This window comes from Symphalangus syndactylus, chromosome 18 (genome assembly GCF_028878055.3).
Source record: "Symphalangus syndactylus isolate Jambi chromosome 18, NHGRI_mSymSyn1-v2.1_pri, whole genome shotgun sequence".
Lineage (NCBI taxonomy): Eukaryota > Metazoa > Chordata > Mammalia > Primates > Hylobatidae > Symphalangus > Symphalangus syndactylus.
In genome coordinates this window covers 18,348,611-18,368,037 of record NC_072440.2, presented here as the reverse complement: position 1 = coordinate 18,368,037, position 19,427 = coordinate 18,348,611, and the positions used below count along the sequence as shown (strand labels likewise).

General features: G+C 55.4%; 2 protein-coding genes across 5 annotated transcripts in view; both read left to right on the top strand.

The window, feature by feature from the left end:
- The window catches only part of TEF (TEF transcription factor, PAR bZIP family member), a 31,929-nt gene extending 26,057 nt beyond the window's left edge, over positions 1–5,872 (top strand). For all 3 annotated transcript variants that reach the window (XM_055253079.2, XM_063623018.1, XM_055253078.2), the window contains exons 3-4: positions 662–882; positions 2,293–5,872. In XM_055253079.2, the coding sequence (XP_055109054.1) occupies positions 662–882; positions 2,293–2,508 (437 nt within the window). In that variant the 3' untranslated portion in view covers positions 2,509–5,872. The remainder of the gene's footprint in view (positions 1–661; positions 883–2,292) is intronic.
- A 12,356-nt stretch (positions 5,873–18,228) lies between these two features.
- The window catches only part of ACO2 (aconitase 2), a 122,302-nt gene continuing 121,103 nt past the window's right edge, over positions 18,229–19,427 (top strand). The window contains exon 1 of one of the 2 annotated variants that reach the window (XM_063622906.1): positions 18,229–18,702. The gene's annotated coding sequence lies outside the window, so the exon portion shown is untranslated. The remainder of the gene's footprint in view (positions 18,703–19,427) is intronic. The other variant, XM_063622909.1, reaches the window with a different exon arrangement.

Below are 19,427 nucleotides of genomic sequence, written 5' to 3'. Positions count from 1 at the left end.
AGATCTTGAAATCGCAGGAAGTTAAGGGAATACAAAAATTTAATGTTTTAGGCCGGGTGCAGTGGCTCATGCCTGTAATCCCAGCACTTTGGGAGGCCAAGGCAGGTGGATCACAGGGTCAGGAGATCAAGACCATCCTGGCTAACACAGTGAAACCCCATCTCTACTAAAAATACAACAAAATTAGCCAGGCGTGGTGGCGGGTGCCTGTGGTGGCAGGCGCCTGTAGTCCCAGCTACTTGGGAGGCTGAGGCAGGAGAATGGCATGAACCCAGGAGACGGAGCTTGCAATGAATCGAGATTGTGCCACTGCACTCCAGCCTGGGCGACAGAGCAAGACTCCATCTCAAAAAAAAAAAATTAATGTTTTGCTTAACATTTCTGGAGGGGGTGGAAACAATTGGAAAACCCTGTCTTTTTCTAGGGCTTCTGTTTCCTTCTGAGCATTCTGTTTCTGAAGGAAATAATTCTTTGAATGTTTGTGTTGTGGAATTGAACTGTGTGCCAGTCTGGCTTAGGGGTTGGTACTGTTGGGGTTTTCTTCTCCCCAGGCGGCAGTGGCTTATGCAGCCTTGAGGTTCACCCAGGTGTTTGGGTGTGTGGCGTGGGTCTTCTCTGTCCAGTGGGCTGCTTCGGGACCACCTGTCTCTGTGTCTTTCAGAATCTTCCCTGGAGAAGGAGAGGGAGACTCCCAGTCCCATCGACCCCAACTGTGTGGAAGTGGATGTGAACTTCAATCCGGACCCTGCCGACCTGGTGCTCTCCAGTGTGCCAGGCGGGGAGCTCTTCAACCCTCGGAAGCACAAGTTTGCTGAGGAGGACCTGAAGCCCCAGCCTATGATCAAAAAGGCCAAGAAGGTCTTTGTCCCCGACGAGCAGAAGGTAACCTGGTATTCCTTATAAATAAAGATGCAATGTTGGTTCAAGGGCCTAGGGGATATGGCTCCTCACATTTGATTTTATCTGGAGAGCCTTCCCTCCTTGTGACGCCATTTGGAAAGACATGAGTTCAGTGCTTAAAGCCATGTCCTTCAGCAGTTTGGTAGAAAGAAAGGGAGTCATGTGGCATTTGGCCCCAGTGTGACTCCCTGTAGTTTCTCTCCTTCCCCGGGCCATCGGCTGTGTTGATGTTCCTGCCTCCCTGGCTGTAGCCCAGCCACTGGGCAAGAGCTCACTAGGCCACAGGAACTGGGGTTGAAAAAGTCCTTGCTTTGAAGGACAAAGGGTTGCTTGTATGTTGCCATCCCCAGGGATGAGCAAGCAGCTTTCAAGCTGGTGGTGCTGTTAGGAACTGGTGGGAGGGGAGAATTTTGCAGTTTTCCATCCTTTCCTATGAAAAACTTACAGCAAGGATTTTTCATCCAAATCTTTGGAGTCAGGCAGACCTGGGTCCAAACTCCATGTTGCCACTTGTGGCCTAGCTGTGCCTCAAGTTCCTCATCTGTAAAATGGGAGCAACTGAACCTGCCTCCCGGGGAGGTTTCTGAGACTTTAATAATGATGTGATGATCATGGTAAATATTTAGATGGTACTCACTGTAGGCCAGGCACTGATTTTTGTTTTGTTTTTTTTGTTTTGTTTTGTTTTTGAGACAGAGTCTCACTGTGTCACCCAGGCTGGAGTGCAGTGGCATGATCTCGGCTTACTGCAACTTCCGCCTCCCAGGTTCAACCGATTCTTGTGTCTCACCCTCCTGAGTAGCTGAGATTACAGACATGCACCACCACGCCGGCTAATGTTTGTATTTTTAGTAGAGACGGGGTTTCATCATATTTGTCAGGCTGGTCTTGAACTCCTGACCTCAAGTGATCCACCTGCCTCAGCCTCCCAAAATGCTGGGATTACAGGTGTGAGCCACCACACCCGGCCTATTATTTCTCATTGTAAAGATAAGGGACCTGTGATATTGAGGGGTTAAAGTACTTGCACAGTTTCACTGCTAGTAATCTTGGAAAGCCAAGATCTGAACTCGGGGAACTAGGCCCTTACCCACAACCAACATGCCTAAGTGAGGCAAGGGTGTGGACAGTGCAATGCTTTGTGCTAGAACAGCAGGTACGAGACCTCCAGGAGATGAGTCTCCTTCTCTTCACCATGTAACATACCAAATAACTTGTTTCTCCTCCTGCAGTGCCCTCAATGTGCCCAGGTTTGTGCTGCTCCCTCCCTGGTATCCCTGCTTTAGTTCTGGCCACACCAGATGTGTTAGGGGAATCCAGGTGGTGGGAGTGGAAAAATCGGGTTCTCTCGTGCGGAAAGACGAGAGACTCAAAGAGGGCACTTCCCTACAGGATGAAAAGTACTGGACAAGACGCAAGAAGAACAACGTGGCGGCTAAACGGTCACGGGATGCCCGGCGCTTGAAAGAGAATCAGATCACCATCCGGGCGGCCTTCCTGGAGAAGGAGAACACAGCCCTGCGGACGGAGGTGGCCGAGCTACGCAAGGAGGTGGGCAAGTGCAAGACCATCGTGTCCAAGTATGAGACCAAATACGGGCCCTTGTAACCCGTGCCCCCGCCCGGGCGGGGCACTGCCTGCACCTCAGACCTCTGCCTGGGGGCTCCCTGAAACCCCTCACACGTGTGGAGACTTATGACTCGTCGTGGGCTCATGGTGGTGCACCTGCTGCAGGAGCGGCCACGCCTCAGCTTCATTATACCACGGCCTGCGCACGTGGCGACGTCCCTGAGGGGCCAGTCTCCTCACTGGTGGGAAACGCAAGAGAATCTGCGTAGATGGGTGACTCAGCCTTAGTTTCTATTCTTGGATGTCCCAGTTGAATCGGAAGGGGACCTCTGGAGTACACACCTCTCTCCTGGGCGCTCAGGGTCCCTGGACTCTCCCTCAGTCTCCAGCCTGGGCTGCCGAGGGCTATCTCTGCAGAATGAGTTGTGATCATTGTCACCCTATTGTCTTCTCAGGTAGCAGGGCGCGTTTCCACTCAAGGTGTGTCTGTCACGCACCTCATCCTCCCCAGACGGTCTTTGAGTAACATCTGTTCCCATCTTCCTTGGAAGCAGGACACACCAGCTCCTCCGTCAGTGTCTGCATGGGTGGCAGGCTGTAGGAGTGGGGTCTCTGCACAGCCTGGGATGGGGCTTGGGGCTGGGGCCTGCCGCAGAAGTGTGCCCAGCCTTTCTCAGCTCCTGCACCCCTTTTCCCTTATGGCTCTGAGGCTGTCGGCTCTCTCTGCATTTCATTGGCTGTGGAGGAGAGACTCCTAGGATGGCTGCTCTCTGAGCCCTGAGTGCCAGGGCTGAGAGAGGCCTTTTCATTTCCTCTCCAAGCTACTCAGAGGCCATCTGAAGCTCATTTGTCCCACTAGACCAGGCCTCTGGGCCTGCTCTTTCTTTCCACCCAATGTCCAGTCTTGGATCATAGATTTAAAAGGAAAACTCCTCTTATCTAGGAGGCTTTTACTTCCTGGACCCCAGGATTCACCTTCCTAGTGGTGTTTAGAAAATGCCTCCACAGCCCCCTTCCACCATGGGCACGAGAGCTGGGGTGTGTTTCTCGAGAAGCTCCCTTTTTTCTTGCTCTGCTCACTGGTGTGGCCTGGCTGGAGTGCACTCTCCCTGGGGGCAGCTAGGGCCTCACAATTCTTGCTGCAGGATCCCTCCCATGTGAGCTGCCCGGAGGGTGTCAGCAGGGCAAGACACCTAGTCTAGAGTCACCAAGGTCACAGTGCCACTTTTACAGGATAGCAGGCTCTTGGGACGTTTACACAGGCCTAGGGTCCCCTCAGCCTTGGTCCCAGGAGATACGGGCCACTCATGAGGCTGGCCATGCTGTGGCTTCTCACAGCCTGGTCTCCCCTGCCTCACAACGACTCCTTTCTCTTGTGTGGCGAGACTCGCCCTTTTGCCGTGCTCAGAAGATTCACTGAGGAAATTCATGGAAGCCTCTGCTCATTTGGGTCACTGGGACACCCCTGAGATGGGTGTGTTTATTTGCTCAGGGTGGGCAGCCTGTGGTGAAGAGGAGACAGAGGCGATGGGTGTGCTTCGTCCTCCGTAACACTGGCTTTATTTACCGTGGTGGGTCAGAGTCCCGGGCTCCGACCTCTAAAGACTTCATAACAGATGTTAAGACCAAGCCGTGGACCTCACCCCAGGGGAATGCCACGGCCCTTCGGGGACCTGCACACCCACCTCTCCGGGGGACTTGACAAGGGGCCCTGAGGCCAAGGGAGGTCACTCCTCCCTCCAGGCCCCTGACTTTTACTTTGTGGTTCTCTAAAAACCATGTAGACACTTTCACTCTATTGTAACCACACAGGGCAGGCGCATCCAGCATGTCAGTGTCCTGCCCCGGGCAGCTCTCCCTCCCGGGCACGCTCCCTCTGGCCTGGTGGATCACCAAGAGGGCGGTTCTTATTTTGTTATTAGTGGAAGAGCCTCGAGCTTAAAAGCTCTTCATTTTCTTTGCCGGAAAGTATATGGTTTGTGTTTTTGCAGTTTTATTTTTTTAAGGATGGACACTAAATCTCTGGTGTCCATGTTCCGAGCCCGGTGGCTGGGATGGTGGCTTGATGTCTCTCCTCTTTATCCCGCCCTCTGCCTGTTTGGTGCCCTCCCTTCCTTCCACCAGGCAGTGGGTATCGGGTTCTTTCCCAAAGTGCTTACTTGGAAAGAGTGCGGCTGCTGGACTCTTTTCGAAATGCCCCTCTGAGTCAGGAGCCTGGTGGGAACAAGATGGAGGATGTCCATAGAGGCTGACCTGTGGGGGAAAAGAAGTGCTCAGGTAAGGTTGTCTCCTCTCCTGTCCTAAAAATCCATGCTTGCAGGAGAGGGTTGGTGCCTGCTCAGTTTCTATCGAGGGAATGGGAGTCTGCTTGGCTCCCTCCTGGGCCCTCTGCTTCTTGGAGGCCGACTGCCGGAGACTGAGGCTCCCGTGCTTGGAACTTTGACATCTGTAAATCACTGGAGGCTAGAGAAGCTGACTTTACCTTGGCTTTCTGTGGGTTCCCGATGGGCTTGGAAGTGCCATCTACTTCCTAAGCATCCTGTCTAAAGCTTTGTGGCACCCTCAGTGCAACCTCAGAACAGACAAATCATGAATGAGCTGGAACTTTGCAAGAATATTCATATTATAAATGTCTCATCTGATGGAGGAACATGTGCATTTAGAGAGAGGGAGAGTTTTCAAGGTTTACAGCAACTTTGTGGAGGACCTGGGTACCTCTTATCTTTGGCCAAAGGAAGAGGTTTTCCTGTCTGGCTTCTGAGGTTGGAGGGGGCACTTAGCAGTGAACCTTAAGTCTGGGTACATGTAACCCTGCTGAGAGGGGCTGTGCAGGCCACTCCTACGGTCCTCTGGCCTGAGGCAGGGTGGCAGGCATGCAAGCCAGTGGGGGAAAACCCCCAGAAACTGGGCAGCCCTCTACCTGGACCCCGGGATCCGTGCTCCTTGGAATGCCAAGGGCTGAGGAACATCTGGTTTTCATGGCAAAGCTCTACCCCAGAGCTCCTTTAACATCTGCTAATTAAGTGCAATAAATTTTTCTAGAAAATGGCAAAGATGACTTCCAGGTGGATATTGCTCTCTTACGGTGTTGGGGATGCCAGAACACCACTTGGTTTTATTTTTCTAAGTGCATGTGATGTGATAGAGTGTGTGGGGCTCTGTGTCCTTCCCTGGGAGCTGGCATTCCAGCGGGCCCCTCTCTTCTTTACTTTTGTTGGGGGAAGGAGGCAAGAGAAAAATTCCTTCTTCCCAGCCAGAGAGGGCAGAGGCAGACCGTAGCCCATTGGCCTTATGTGCGTGTGTGCGTGCGAGTGTGTCACTGCTGGTGGGCCGGAGTGATGTGGTGGGAGGGAAGCCGGGAATGTATCCTTTTCAGAAAAAATTAAATATTTTGAAATGAGAATGTTGGGACTGTCTTTTCTGTCCTTCCCCTCACCCCCAACCCCGAGTTTCCTCTCTTGAGTGTTGGCCTAGGAGCTGGAGAGTCAAGCTGGAAAACTTTATCTCATTAGAATCCACCCCAGACACCCCCTTCATCACAATCCAGACACTCTTAGCATCTGACCCCAACCACTCTGCCTCAGTTTCCTCATCTATCAGATGGAAGTGATTCTTGCCTTGCTTATATGGAGGAGGGACAAATATCAGACCAAAAGCGGTTTGAACAGGTAAAAGTGCTACACAACTAGAAGACAGACAGGGAACTGCTTATGACAAGTGTTCTTGAATAGAGAATGCGTGATGGCAGCTCTGTAAAGAAAAGAAAGGGCTGGGCGTGGTGGCTCACGCCTGTAATCCCAGCACTTCGGGAGGCCAAGGCGGGCGAATCACAAGGACAGAAGTTTGAGACCAGCCTGGCCAATATGGTGAAACCCCATCTCTACTAAAAATACAAAAAATTAGCCAGGCGTGGTGGCGGACACCTGTAATCCCAGCTACTCAGGAGGCTGAGGCAGGAGAATCGCTTGAACCCGGGATGCAGAGATTGCAGTGAGCCAAGACCATGCCACTGCACTCCAGCTTGGGCAGCAGAGCAAGACTCCATCTAAAAAAAAAAAAAGGACAGGCACGGTGGCTCACGCTTGTAATCCAAGCACTTTGGGAGGCCGAGGCAGGCAGATCACTTGAGGTCAAGAGTTTGAGTCTAGCCTGGCCAACATGGTGAAACCCTGTCTCTACTAAAAATACAAAAATTAGCTGGGCATGGTGGTGCAGGCCTGTAATCCCAGCCACTTGGGAGGCGGAGGCTGGAGAACTGCTTGAACCTGGAAGGTGGAGGTTGCAATGAGCCGAGATTGTGCCACTGCACTCCAGCCTGGGCGATAGAGCGACACTCTGTCTAAAAAAAAAAAAAAAAGAACACCAGCTTCATAAGACAGTTGTGCCATGAAGACACCTGGAGCAGGGCGAACACTCACTACTCGGCAGCTGCCATTATGGTGACAGAGAGGAAGGTATGGACCTACACGGAGACCATCACCTCCAGTCCCAGCAGCTGCTGCCCATCGCAGGTTGTCTACCAGCTGGTGTGGGATGCAGCCAGGGTCAGACCAGCTGTGTGGCCTTGGACAACTTATCCATTTCCCTGAGCTGTTTCTCTCTGTCCAACAAGGATGCGCTACACAGGTCACATGTGCATGCCTGACAGCACATCTCGACCCTTCTCCTTCCCCTCCACCCTAGCTCCCTCAAGGACAAATTCCAAAGCTGGACACATGCCCCCTTCCTTGACTGCACCCTATTACCAGACAGCCCTTCACACACTGCCCCGTGGCTGTGCCAGGCTGGCCCAGCTGGCAGCTCCTGACGTCAGCAGCTAATCCGGGAAAGCTGCCAGCCAGAGATAGGGGTGAGCAGCAAAGGAAATCAGAAACAGGTTTTAAGATGGGTGCCCCAACCCCCCAGCCAGCCCTCGGGGAGCTTTCAACAGCCTCTCACTTCAGCAAATCCTCCCAACCATGCGTCCTGATGCCCAGTCCCCTCAGGATTAAGTAAGGGCTGAGCAGGAGGCTTTTATTTTAAGCTGCAGCTCTGTCATCAGGAGCTAGGCACACAGCAAGCCACTGCCTAGCTGTCGCGCAGGTTTCTCCAAACAGTAGTGGGCGCCCACTCAGGTCTGGATTTCAGGCTAACTCCAGGAAGTCCAGACTGCAGGGAGGTAGAGGGGGCGGCGCAAGGGTCAAAGGATCAGAGGTAGAGAGGACGGGACAAGGGCCTCAGTCTGTTGCCTCCAGCTGGCCCTCCCTCTTAAGGCACAAGGCCAGGTGCACCATTCCTCACTGTTCTTATGTCTTCCCAGTGTACAGCACGCAGGACGGTGCTATGGTTTGAATGTCTCCCCAGAATATATGGGTTGGAAACTTAATCCCCAATGCAATAGTGTTGGGAGGTGGGGCTTAATGGAAGGTGTTTACGTCATAAGGCCTCCACCCTTATGAATGGATATAAAAGAGCTTGAGGTGGCCAGGTGCGGTGGCTCATGCCTGTAATTCCAGCACTTTGGGAGGCTAAGGCGGGCGGATCACCTGAGGTTGGGAGTTCAAGACCAGCCTGACCAACATGGAGAAAGCCCATCTCTACTAAAAAGACAAAAATTAGCTGGGCGTGGTGGCGCACGCCTGTAATCCCAGCTACTTGGGAGGCTGAGGCAGGAGACTTGCTTAAACCTGACAGGCAGAGGTTGTGGTGAGCCGAGATTGGGCCATTGCACTTCAGCCTGGCCAAGAAGAGTGAAACTCCATCTAAAAAAAAAAGAGCTTGAAGCTGCACGTTGGAGGTCTTGCTCCCTCTCACCATGGGATGCCTTCTGCCACGTTACGACACAGCAAGAGGGCCCTCACCAGATGCAGCCCTTGATCTTGGGCTTCCCGGCTTCATGAGCTATAAGAAATCTCTATTCATACCAGCACAAAATGGGGCTGGGCGCAGTGGCTCATGCCTGTAATGCCAGCACTTTGGGAGGCCAATGCAGGCAGATCATCTGATCATCAGGAGTTCGAGACCAGCCTTGCCAACATGGTGAAACCCTGTCTTTACAAAATACAAAAATTAGCTGGGCGTGGTGGCGGGCATCTGTAATCCCAGCTACACAGGAGGCTGAGGCTGAAGAATTGCTTGATCCCAGGAGGCGGAAGTTGCAGTGAGCCGAGATCACGCCATTGCACTCCAGCCTGGGTGACAAGAGCGAAACTCTGTCTCAAAAAAAAAAATTATTTCCTGTAGAGACAGGGTCTTACTGTATTGCCCAGGCTGGCCTCAAACTCTTGGCCTCAAGTGATCCTCTCACCTTGGTGTCCCAAAGTGCTGAGATTACAGATGTGAGCCACTGAGCCTTGCCTTTTTTTTTTTTTTTTTTTTTTTGAGACGGAGTCTCGCTCTGTCACCCAGGCTGGAGTGCGATGGCGCGATCTCGGCTCACTGCAATCTCCGCCTCCCGGGTTCACGCCATTCTCCTGCCTCAGCCTCCGGAGTAGCTGGGACTACAGGCGCCCGCCACCACGCCCGGCTAATTTTTTGTATTTTTAGTAGAGACGGGGTTTCACTGTGGTCTCGATCTCCTGACCTCATGATCCGCCCGCCTCGGCCTCCCAAAGTGCTGGGATTACAAGCGTGAGCCACCGCGCCCGGCCTGAGCCTTGCCTTTCTTCCTCTCCACCCTTAGCACCCAAGTCTAGTTCTTTAACCCATTTGCTCCTCCTGGGTCTCCCCAACTCCTTCCTGTCTCAGAGCCATTGCACTTGCTATTCCTTCTGCCTGGAGTGCATGCCCCCACATCTCCTCAGCCTCGCTGTGTTCTCAGTGTCTGGCCTGCCCATGCGCAGCAGCAGTAGCTGCTCCCCAAATATCTGCTGACCCGGGTGTGGGGCGGATAACACCAGAGCCGGGTGTGGCAGGGATGCTGTATCACCACCAGGTGGCGCTGCAGACACGTCCTGGGCGATGACCTCGGGTCCAGCCTCCAGATCTGTCCTCTCAGCAAAGCCTCCAGGGCCCTCCGTGCCAGGCAGTGCTGTGGGCACCAGCTGACTCGGCCGCCGCCCCTCCTGCCCTCCAATGGCTACTGGCGTACGTGGTCCAAGGACGTGCACAGAAGCCTGGGAGGAAGGGAGGGCTGGCTGCCGCCCAGGGCCTGTGTTTCTAGGCTCTTTCTGGGGAGGGAGGGGATGTCGAGGGAGTTGGGTGGGGATGGTAGCTCGGCAGAGCCAGGCATCTGGGATGAGGGGTTCTGCAGAGGCGTCGGACTTGGAGTCTATCTGCTGCCTGAATTTGTATCCCACCACCCCCAGTCCTCCATATGTCTTTGACAAGCCTGGCTCTGAGCCTCAGTTTCCCCATCTGTCAAAAAGAGAGAATAGACTGGGCATAGTGGCACTTTGGGAGGCCAAGATGAGTGGATCACTTGAGCTCAGGAATTCAAGACCATCCTGGCCAATATGGTGAAACCCCATCTCTACTAAAAATACAAAAAATTAGGGCCAGCCCTGGTGGCTCATGCCTGTAATCCCAGCACTTTGGGAGGCTGAGGCAGGTGGATCACGAGGTTAGGAGTTCAAGACCAGCCTGGCCAAGATGGTGAAACCCCATCTCTACTAAAAATGCAAAAATTAGCTAGGCATGGTGGTGCGCACCTGTAATTCCATCTACTCGGGAAGCAGAGAATTGCTTAAACCTGGGAGGTGGAGGTTGCAGTGAGCCGAGATCGCTCCACTGCACTCCAGCCTGGGCAACAGAGTGAGACTCCATCTCAAAAACAAAAACAATAACAAAAAAATTAGCCAGGTGTGGTGGCAGGCACCTGTAGTCTCAGCTACTCGGGAGGCTGAGGCAGGAGAATCGCCTGAACCTGGGAGTCAGAGGCTGCAGAGAGCCGAGATTACACCACTGCACTCCAGCCTGAGCAACAGAGCGAGACTCCGGCTCAAAAATAAAAAAAAGTGGGCCGGGCACGGTGGCTCACACCTGTAATCCCAGCACTTTGGGAGGCTGAGGCGGGCAGATCACGAGGTCAGGAGATCGAGACCATCCTGGCTAACACGGTGAAACCCCGTTTCTACTAAAAATACAAAACAAAAAATTAGCACTTGTAGTCCCAACTACTCGGGATGCTGAGGCAGGAGAATGGTGTGAACCCGGGAGGCGGAGCTTGCAGTGATCCGACATTGTGCCACTGCACTCCAGCCTGAGCGACAGAGTGAGATTCTGTCTCAATAAATAAATAAATGTTAAAAAAAAATTTAAATAAATGAACATAAAGAATAAATGGGCCGGGCGTGGTGGCTCACGCCTGTAATCCTAGCACTTTGGGAGGCTGAGGCGGGCGGATCATGAGGTCAGGAGATCGAGACCATCCTGGCTAACACGGTGAAACCCCATCTCTAATAAAAAATACAAAAAATTAGCTGGGTGTGGTGGCGAGCGCCTGTAGTCCCAGCTACCCGGGAGGCTGAGGCAGAAGAATGGCCTGAACCCGGGAGGCGGAGCTTGCTGTGAGCCGAGATCGTGCCACTGCACTCCAGCCTGGGTGACAGAGCGAGACTCCATCTCAAAAAAAAAAAAAGAATAACTGTGGGCAAGAACTGGAACCCCATGGGGTGCAAGGAGCAAGCCTGCCATATCAGGATGAGGCCAAGGAAGCTTTTTCAGGGGCCTCCTCGAGTGGGGGTGGTGTGTGCAGGTACTGTGTGTGTGGGTTGGGGAAAAGGCGGGTGGACAGGAAACCAGGGGCCCCTGGGGCCTCAGCACTGCCTTTTCAAGTGGGGCAAGATCTCTAGGGCTTCCCCTGCCCTGAGGCCCAGAGCCTGAGTTGCCGGAGTGCCTGTGTCTGAGTGTGTGTACAATTGTGTCTATGTGTGTCTGTGACTGTTCCTGGGTATATGTGTGTGTGTCCAACTGTGTCTGGCAGGGTTAGAATATGTGTGCACAAATGGGTCTGTGTGTGTCCTCACCAGGGACCATCTCACCTTGACCGAGGAGGTCCGGGGATCCCAGGGCACCAGGACGTTTTTTTTTTTTTTTTTTGAGACGGAGTCTCGCTCTGTCGCCCAGGCTGGAGTGCAGTGGCGCTATCTCGGCTCACTGCAAGCTCTGCCTTCTGGGTTCACGCCATTCTCCTGCCTCAGCCTCCCGAGTAGCTGGGACTACAGGCACCCACCACCATGCCTGGCTAATTTTTTTTTTTTTTTTTGTATTTTTGGTAGAGACAGGGTTTCACCATGTTAGCCAGGATGGTCTCGATCTCCTGACCTTGTGATCCGCCTGCCTCGGCCTCCCAAAGTGCTGGGAGTACAGGCATGAGCCATTGCATCCGGCCCAGGAGGTTTCATATCCATGCCAGGAGGGGCCCACAGGGCCTGGGGCAGCTGCTCAATTGGCAGCTGGGGCAGTGCCCTGTGAAGGCTCTGGGGTACCCTGCTTCTGTTCCAGCCCCCTACCCCCATCCCCAGTCTCTGGTAACTGGATCTTCTCTCTCCACCTCTCCCCTGGAAGGACCCAGTGCTTCCTGATTTGCATGAGATTTACATACATTTGGATTTAGATCCCTGCTTCCCTGAGGCATACAGCATTATTCTCAATCTAAAATCTCTTCTCTGCTAAAACAAAAAACTTAGCCGGGTGTGGTGGCCGGTACCTGTAGTCTCAGCTACTCAGGAGGCTGAGGCACGAGAATTGCTTGGGCCTGAGAGGTGGATGTTGCAGTGAGCTCAACTGAGATCGTGTCACTGCACTCCAATCTGGGCAACAGAGTGAGACTCCGTCTCAAAAAAAAGAAAAACAAAAGACTGCCAACTCTGGCTGGCTGGGCTGGGCTGGGCAAAGTAAGTCAATCTCACTTCTTGTGGGGCTGGAGGATAGACACACCCCGCATTCTAGCCACAGCCACTGTCTGGGTCACTCCTCCCCTTTGAGCCTTAGTTTCCCATTTTTTGTTTTGTTTTGTTTTGTTTTGTTTTTGAGACGGAGTCTCACTCTGTCGCCCAGGCTGGAGTGCAGTGCAGGGCCAGGTGCGGTGGCTCACGCCTGTAATCCCAGCACTTTGGGAGGCTGAGGCGGGCGGATCATGAGGTCAGGAGATCGAGACCATCCTGGCTAACACGGTGAAACCCCATCTCTACTAAAAATACAAAAATAAGCTGGGCATGGTGTCAGGAGCCTGTAGTCCCAGCTACTTGGGAGGCTGAGGCAGGAGAATGGCGTGAACTCGGGAAGTGGAGCTTGCAGTGAGCCAAGATTGCACCACTGCACTCCAGCCTGGGCGACAGAGCAAGACTCCGTCTGAAAAAAAAAAAAAGAAGATTCAGGGCTGGAAGTGGTGGCTCATGCCTGTAATCCCAGCACTGTTGGAGGCCGAGTTGGGCAGATCACCTGAGGTCAGGAGTTCGAGACCAGCCTGGCCAACATGGTGAAACCCCTATCTCTATTAAAAATACAAAAATTAGCTGGGCATAGTGGCTAATCCCAGCTACTTGGGAGGCTGAGGCAGGAGAATCACTTGAACCAGGAGGTGGAGGTTGCAGTGAGCTGAGATTGTGCCATTGCACTCCAGCCTGGGCAACAAGAGCAAAAAAAAAAAGAAAAAAAAAAGAAAAGAGGATCCTGGTCCTCTCGTCCTTGCCCAGCTTCCCAGGGCAGCTATGAGGATAGAAGAGTCAAGGCTGCCATTTTCAAATGGCTTTTTGAAGTAGAACATCATTTTCACCCATAATCTTATCCAGAAGGCCAACATATGAAATACATAAAATGGGTGTTTCATCAGCATAAATTTCTACGCTGAAGATGGGGACAGATCATTAGTCTAAAGTCACTCCAGAGGGTAAGTGTGTAACATCTGTGATGGACACACACCCTGCCCAGGGTGTGGGTGAGCGCCAGGATGCTGAGCTACCCCAGCACCCAGTCTATCTCTGCAGTTGTCTGTGTTGCACTGATATGAAGAAAGACTTGAAGCTTCCAGACAAAAAGCTGCTTTTAAAAAATAAATTCAAAGCAAGCTTTGGTGACAACTCTAAGGCCCAGACCGGGGCTCCAAGTGTTCACACAGCCCCATCTGATGATCCTTGCCCTCCTGCCATCTGGGCTTCAGACTCCCCCTTGGGGACACAGGGAAGCTGTGGTCTACCTCCAGGGGCCCATCTGTTTACTTCTGCAGGTCCAAATCCAATGGCCAAGATCACTTGGCCAGTGACCTGGCTCCCCACAACCTCTCAGAAGCCTGAGTGCTGCAGGTTGGGCAACAGAGTGTGTGTGGAGAGGCTTTCAACGACCAGCCTGGAGCTCAGCTGGGATGTGGGAAGCAGGGCAGGTAGGGTGAGATGGGGTAGGATGGATGAGGGGTAGGGAGCTGGCCAAGGCCTGGGAGTTTAAAAATAAATCCTGTCGGCCTGGTGACATCACTGGAGTACAGGATGTCCCTGGCAGGGGCTGGGAGTGGCAGAGGGGACATAGCAGGGGGTAGGGCAGAGAGGGTCCTGATCTGCCTGTTCTGTTTCTGGGAGGGGTGTGTGTGTGTGTGTGTGTGTGTGCGCGCGCGCACGCGCGCGTCTGTGTTTGAGACAGAGTATTGCCCTGTTGTCCAGGCTGGAGTGCAGTGACACAAACTTGGCTCACTGCAACCTCTGCCTCCCGGGTTCAAGCTATTCTCGTTCCTTAGCCTCCAAGTAGCTGGGATTACAGGTGCACGCCACCACGCCCGGCTAAATTTTTGTATTTCTAGTAGAAATGGGGTTTCACTGTGTTGGCCAGGCTGATCTTGAACTCCTGGCCTCAACTGATCTGCAAGCCTTGGGATCAGGGCTGGGATTACAGGCGTGAGCCACCGTGCCTGGCCTCCTTTGTGTTTAGAGAGACCAGGCCTGGGTTGTCCTGGGGCAGAGAGGCTGCCAGGGCCTCCTCCCCACTAGACACTTGGGAGCATTTATATTGCATCTGTGAAAACTGAGGCCCAGAGAGGCTGTGACTTGCCTGAGGCTCCACTTTGAGAGAATTGGCAGCTTCAGGACTCCAGCCAGAAGTGCCGGCCTCTCCTAAAGTCTGGTGGGCATGGTCGGGAGGACCACGGGGGAGAAGTCTTGACCGGATGGGGGTTGGGAGATGCACCAATTGAGCCAATGCCTAGCAAGGTGCTGACAGGCGCTGTGCAGCAGACAAGCCCCTCCCACCTGGCCATCGCCTCTGCGCCTCACTCACCCCGCAGAGGGACTGGGCAGGGATTAGTGCTGCCCCCATTTTACAGAAGAGAAAACCAAGACCCAAGGGGACAAAGTGGCCTGCTGCAGGCCACACAGCAAGCACATCATGCCCAGCTAGAATGGGGTCTGGTCTCTCCTGACAGTCCCCAGCTTAGCTGCTGATAGACAGCCAGGTCCACAGCTAAGGTAGAGTCAGGGTGGGGGAAAAGGGGGTTGCCATGGAGATACAGGGAAGGGGCAGGAGGGAGCCCTGTGCCTCTGCTCTTCTGGCCTTCTTCAGGTCCCTCCTACTGCTCACCCCTCCTCCACAGGGCTCACACTCTTACTGCACTGTAGACAAAATCCAGCCTCCTTGCCTGGCCAAGGCTCTCCGGGCACATCAAGCCTCATCTCCCACAAAACCAACACACTCTAAGCTCAGTCTCACCAAAGAGCTCACAGATCCCTACAGCGATTGCTATTTCAGGCCTCTGAGCAGCGGAACAAGCTGTTCCCTCTGCCGGGGATGCCCCTCCCGAATCTTCCGGGGTAACTCCTCTTCATCCTTCAAAATTCAGCTCTGAGCCCTCACTGCTCCATCAGACCTCCATGATGATTGTGATTGCGATTGTGATATGTTTGCTGCCTGCTCCTCTTCCTGTACCAACAACTCTTTTAGGGCAGGAAGTGTACTTTATTCATGTTTCCATGCCTAGTGTCTAGCTAGGGCCTGGATGGAGGAATTAAACTGAGTCCTGATTCTTCTGTACCCTCCTCACCAGGGACTTTGTCCAAGTCACATCCCCTCTCTGAGCCTTGATTTTTATTTATTATTATTATTTTGAGGCAGGGTCTCACTCTGGTTGTCCAGGCTGGAGTGCAGTGGTGCAATCTCGGCTTACTACAGCCTCCACCCCCAGGTTCAGGTGATTATCCTGCCTCAGTCTCCCGAGTAGCTGGGACTACAGGCACATGCCACCATGCCCGGCTAATTTTTTGTATTTTTAGTAGAGGCAGGGTTGTGCTATGTTGGCCAGGCTGGTCTTGAGCTCCTGGACTCAAAGCAGTCTGCCTGCCTCGGCCTCCCAGAGTGCTGGGATTACAGGTGTGAGCCACTGCGCCTGGCCTCACTCTCTGAGCCTTTAAAATAGGGACAATAAGGCCCATTTTGCAGGGTTGCTGGAGGACAGGGTCCAATGTATCCCTCAGCAGGCAGTAAGGGATACCTGTACGGGTGGGCATGGTGCTCCAAGGTCATGATCCGGACATTCTTTGACCAAGGCTCCCAGTCCATCTTCGTCTGCCCTGTCTTTCCATCCTGCCCCATCAAATCAAGGCTGCCGCAGTCCCCACCTGCACCTGCCATCGCCTGCTGTCAGCTAGCTCTCTTCCCTAAAACCCTCCCTGATCTCAAATCATCTCAAAGCTTAGAAGGTAGAGCACATTTCAAATGCAGAGGCCCAGGCCCCACTCCCAAGAGGCCTGGTGTGGAACCCCGGAATTAGCTTTGTTCAGCAGCCTCCCCGCGGCCATGCCCCTGCTTTAGGGGAGCCTCCTGGGGCGACATGGAAGCGCCCGATGATGTCCTAACCTGGGGAAGCAGTGAGAGCAAACGTGGTGTGGTGGGATGTGGGTGGCCATGACCTTAGGTGGCAGCTGCCTCCTGTCCTCTATTGCTTTCCCAAGGGTGAGGTGAGCCAGCCTGGACCAGGGGCCTCCTCGGTCCTGGGCAGCAGGCGGCTGGGCAGGCGGCTTCCTGCCTTGGCCTTGCACTTTGTGCACCGGCTGTGTGCGTCTGGGCCGCGGCCTCCTCTCCGCCGAGCTCTGTCTGTGGAGACATAAATAACACCCAGCCTTGGCCAAGCACGGTGGCTCACGCCTGTAATCCCAGCACTTTGGGAGGCCGAGGTGGGCAGATCACCTGAGGTCAGGAGTTCGAGACCCGCCTGACCAATATGGAGAAACCCCCTCTCTACTAAAAATACAAAATTAGCCGGGTGTGGTGGCGCATGCCTGTAATTCCCACCTACTCGGCAGGCTGAGGCAAGAGAATCGCTTGAACTCGGGAGGCAGAGGTTGCAGTGAGCCAAGATCGCGCCATTTCCCTCAAGCCTGGGCAACAAGAGCGAAACTCCATCTCAAAAATAAAAACAATAAAAATAACACCCAGCCACGTCGAGTGAGGTCGGCACGAGAATCGGCGGGGACAGCTGCGGGGCCTGAGGGCAGAAGACGGCTCAGTAGGGAAGAGCGCGCGGCCGGGCCCCGGGGCGGAAGTCCCTGCTGGAGGTGAAGTCCGAGGAGGAGGAAGAGGAGGAGGAGGGGGGAGGAGGGGGAGGAGGGGGGAGGGGGAGGGGGAGGAGGGGGAGGAGGGGGGAGGGGGAGGGGGAGGGGGAGGAGGGGGAGGAGGGGGAGGGTAGGGGGGAGAGTAGGGGGGAGGGAGGGGGAGGGGAGGGGAGGGGGAGGGGGGGAGGGGGAGGGGGAGGGGGGGAGGGGGAGGGGGGAGGGAGGGGGAGGGGGGAGGGAGGGGGAGGGGGGAGGGAGGGGGAGGGAGGGGGAGGAGGGGGGGAGGAGGAGGGGGGAGAGCAGGAGGAGAAGGGAGAGGAGGGGGGGGAGGAGGAGGGGGGAGAGCAGGAGGAGAAGGGAGAGGAGGGAGGGGGAGGACGGGGAGGGGGAGGAGAGGGAGGGGGAGAGCAGGGGGAGGAGGAGGAGGGGGGAGGAGGGGGGAGGAGGAGGAGGAGGGGGGAGGAGGGGGAGGAGGAGGAGGGGGGAGGAGGGGGAGGAGGAGGGGGAGGGGGTGAGGAGGAGGAGGGGGAGGGGGTGAGGAGGAGGAGGAGGGGGAGGGGGTGAGGGGGAGGGGGTGAGGGGGAGAGGAGGAGGAGGGGGAGGGGGATGGGGCGAGGAGGGGGAGGGGGGGAGAAGGGGGAGGGGGAGGGGGAGGGGAGGGGGAGAGGAGAGGAGGGGAGGGGAGGGGAAGGGGAGGGGAAGAGGTGGGGGTGGGGGAGGGGGAGGGGGAGATGAGGAGGGGGAGGGGGAGAGGAGGAGGAGGGGGAGAGGAGGAGGAGGGGGAGGGGGAGAGGGGGAGGAGGAGAGGAGGGGGAGGGGGAGAGGAGGAGGAGGGGGAGGAGGAGAGGAGGGGGAGGGGGAGGGGAAGAGGAGGAGGAGGAGGAGGAAGAGGAGGAGGGTTCAGCGGTCTCGAAGCTGCGGCCCAGGCGAGGCAGGAGGTGTGAAGATGCCAGGCCGCCGGGGAGGGCAAAGGGCGTGCGGGCCTAAGGGACAGCAGAACGAACGGTCGGGGCCGCCCACCCGGCAGGCGCCGGAGGCGAGAGGCCCCACCCTGGCTCCTCTCCACATCCCGCGCAGCCTTGGAGAGTCAGCCCAGGACTCGCTCCCGGCAGGCGTCCTACCCGCCCCCGGTCCCCGCTGGCGCGGCGGCCGGCACGGCGGGCGCGGAGGGGGCCGCGCTGGTGTCACGAGGACTGAACAGCCGCGCTATTCAGGGAGGGGGCGCCCCGGCGCTGCCCCGCCGCGACCCGCGCTGACGTCGCCGCGCAGCCCGTTACGTAACCCCCCTCCACGCCTTCCCTCCCGGGCCCGGCCCCCTCCTCCGGCGCCGCCTTGCCTGCCTCAGCGCCTCCGCGTTCCGCTTTGCGCCCAAAGGGAAACTGAGGCCCTTCTCCAGCAGAGCACGGCGGGTGGTGCCCGCGGGGGTGGCTGTAACCGCCCTCGCTAGGATTCTTGGGTCCCTAGGGGAGCCCAGACTGCGAGGGGAGCCCCAGCTCCGCCTGGGGGACTCGGCTTCCTCCTGTGTACCGCGTTCTTCCTTCCTGGACTGGACTCTGGGGGCTCTGGAGCCTTCTGTGGCCGCTCCACCCACATTTGTGCCTGGGCCACCATGTGCCTTAAATTATAAAGTCGGGCAGTGACGCTCAGTAGGGGCTGGTTTCGCCACCTTCCTCTGGGCGACCTTGGGCAGATTTTGCCTCTCCGAGCCTCAGTGTCCCCACCTGTCTAAAATGGCCCCTTCCTTCTAGTGTGGTGGGGAAGAACAGCAGCATGTCGACACCCGGTGAGTACTTAGCCAGGTAGCTGTGAACTCTCCTTATCTAACTCTCCCTGCCAGGGGCCTGCCACAGCGCCAGACCTGGGCCTGGTTAGGTGGTGCCCAGCTAGGCCAGTCACCTCCCTGTGGACCTTGGCCTTTGCCCTGGGAGCACGCGGTGCAGGCCTGCCCTGTGGCCCAGCAGCTGCAGACGGGCTGGTGTTCTGTGGCCTGGTGATGGTGGGGAGTGGGTGCTTCCCTGTCACCCTCCTTACAAGACCCTGGGAGCACCTGAGGGTCCCTTGCGGTCCCATTCATAGTCTTACTGAGGTAGCTCACCCAGAACCTGTTTTGAGCATCTAGGAAGAGCAAGCTGTGAGATGAGGAAGGTATCTGCCCAGGCCTTCTCTGAGCTCCTCAGACACTGGGAACCTCAGTCTCTTCATCTGTTCCTTGGGCATAGATATCATACCTCCTTCCCTTCCCTCCTGCTTGGCCTCTGCCAGCATGAGATGAAATGTCACTTTCGCTGCTCCCACAAATTGGCTTGGACATAAGCCCAGGGCTTTATGCTCATTTTACCTTTTTTTTTTTTTTTTTGAGGACAGAGTCTTGCTCTGTCACCCAGGCTGGAGTGCAGTGGTGCGACGTCGGTTCACTGCAACCTCCACCTCCTAGGTTCAAGCGATTCTTCTGCCTCCGCCTCCCTAGTAGCTGGGACTATAGGTATGTATAGTCCGGCTAATTTTTGT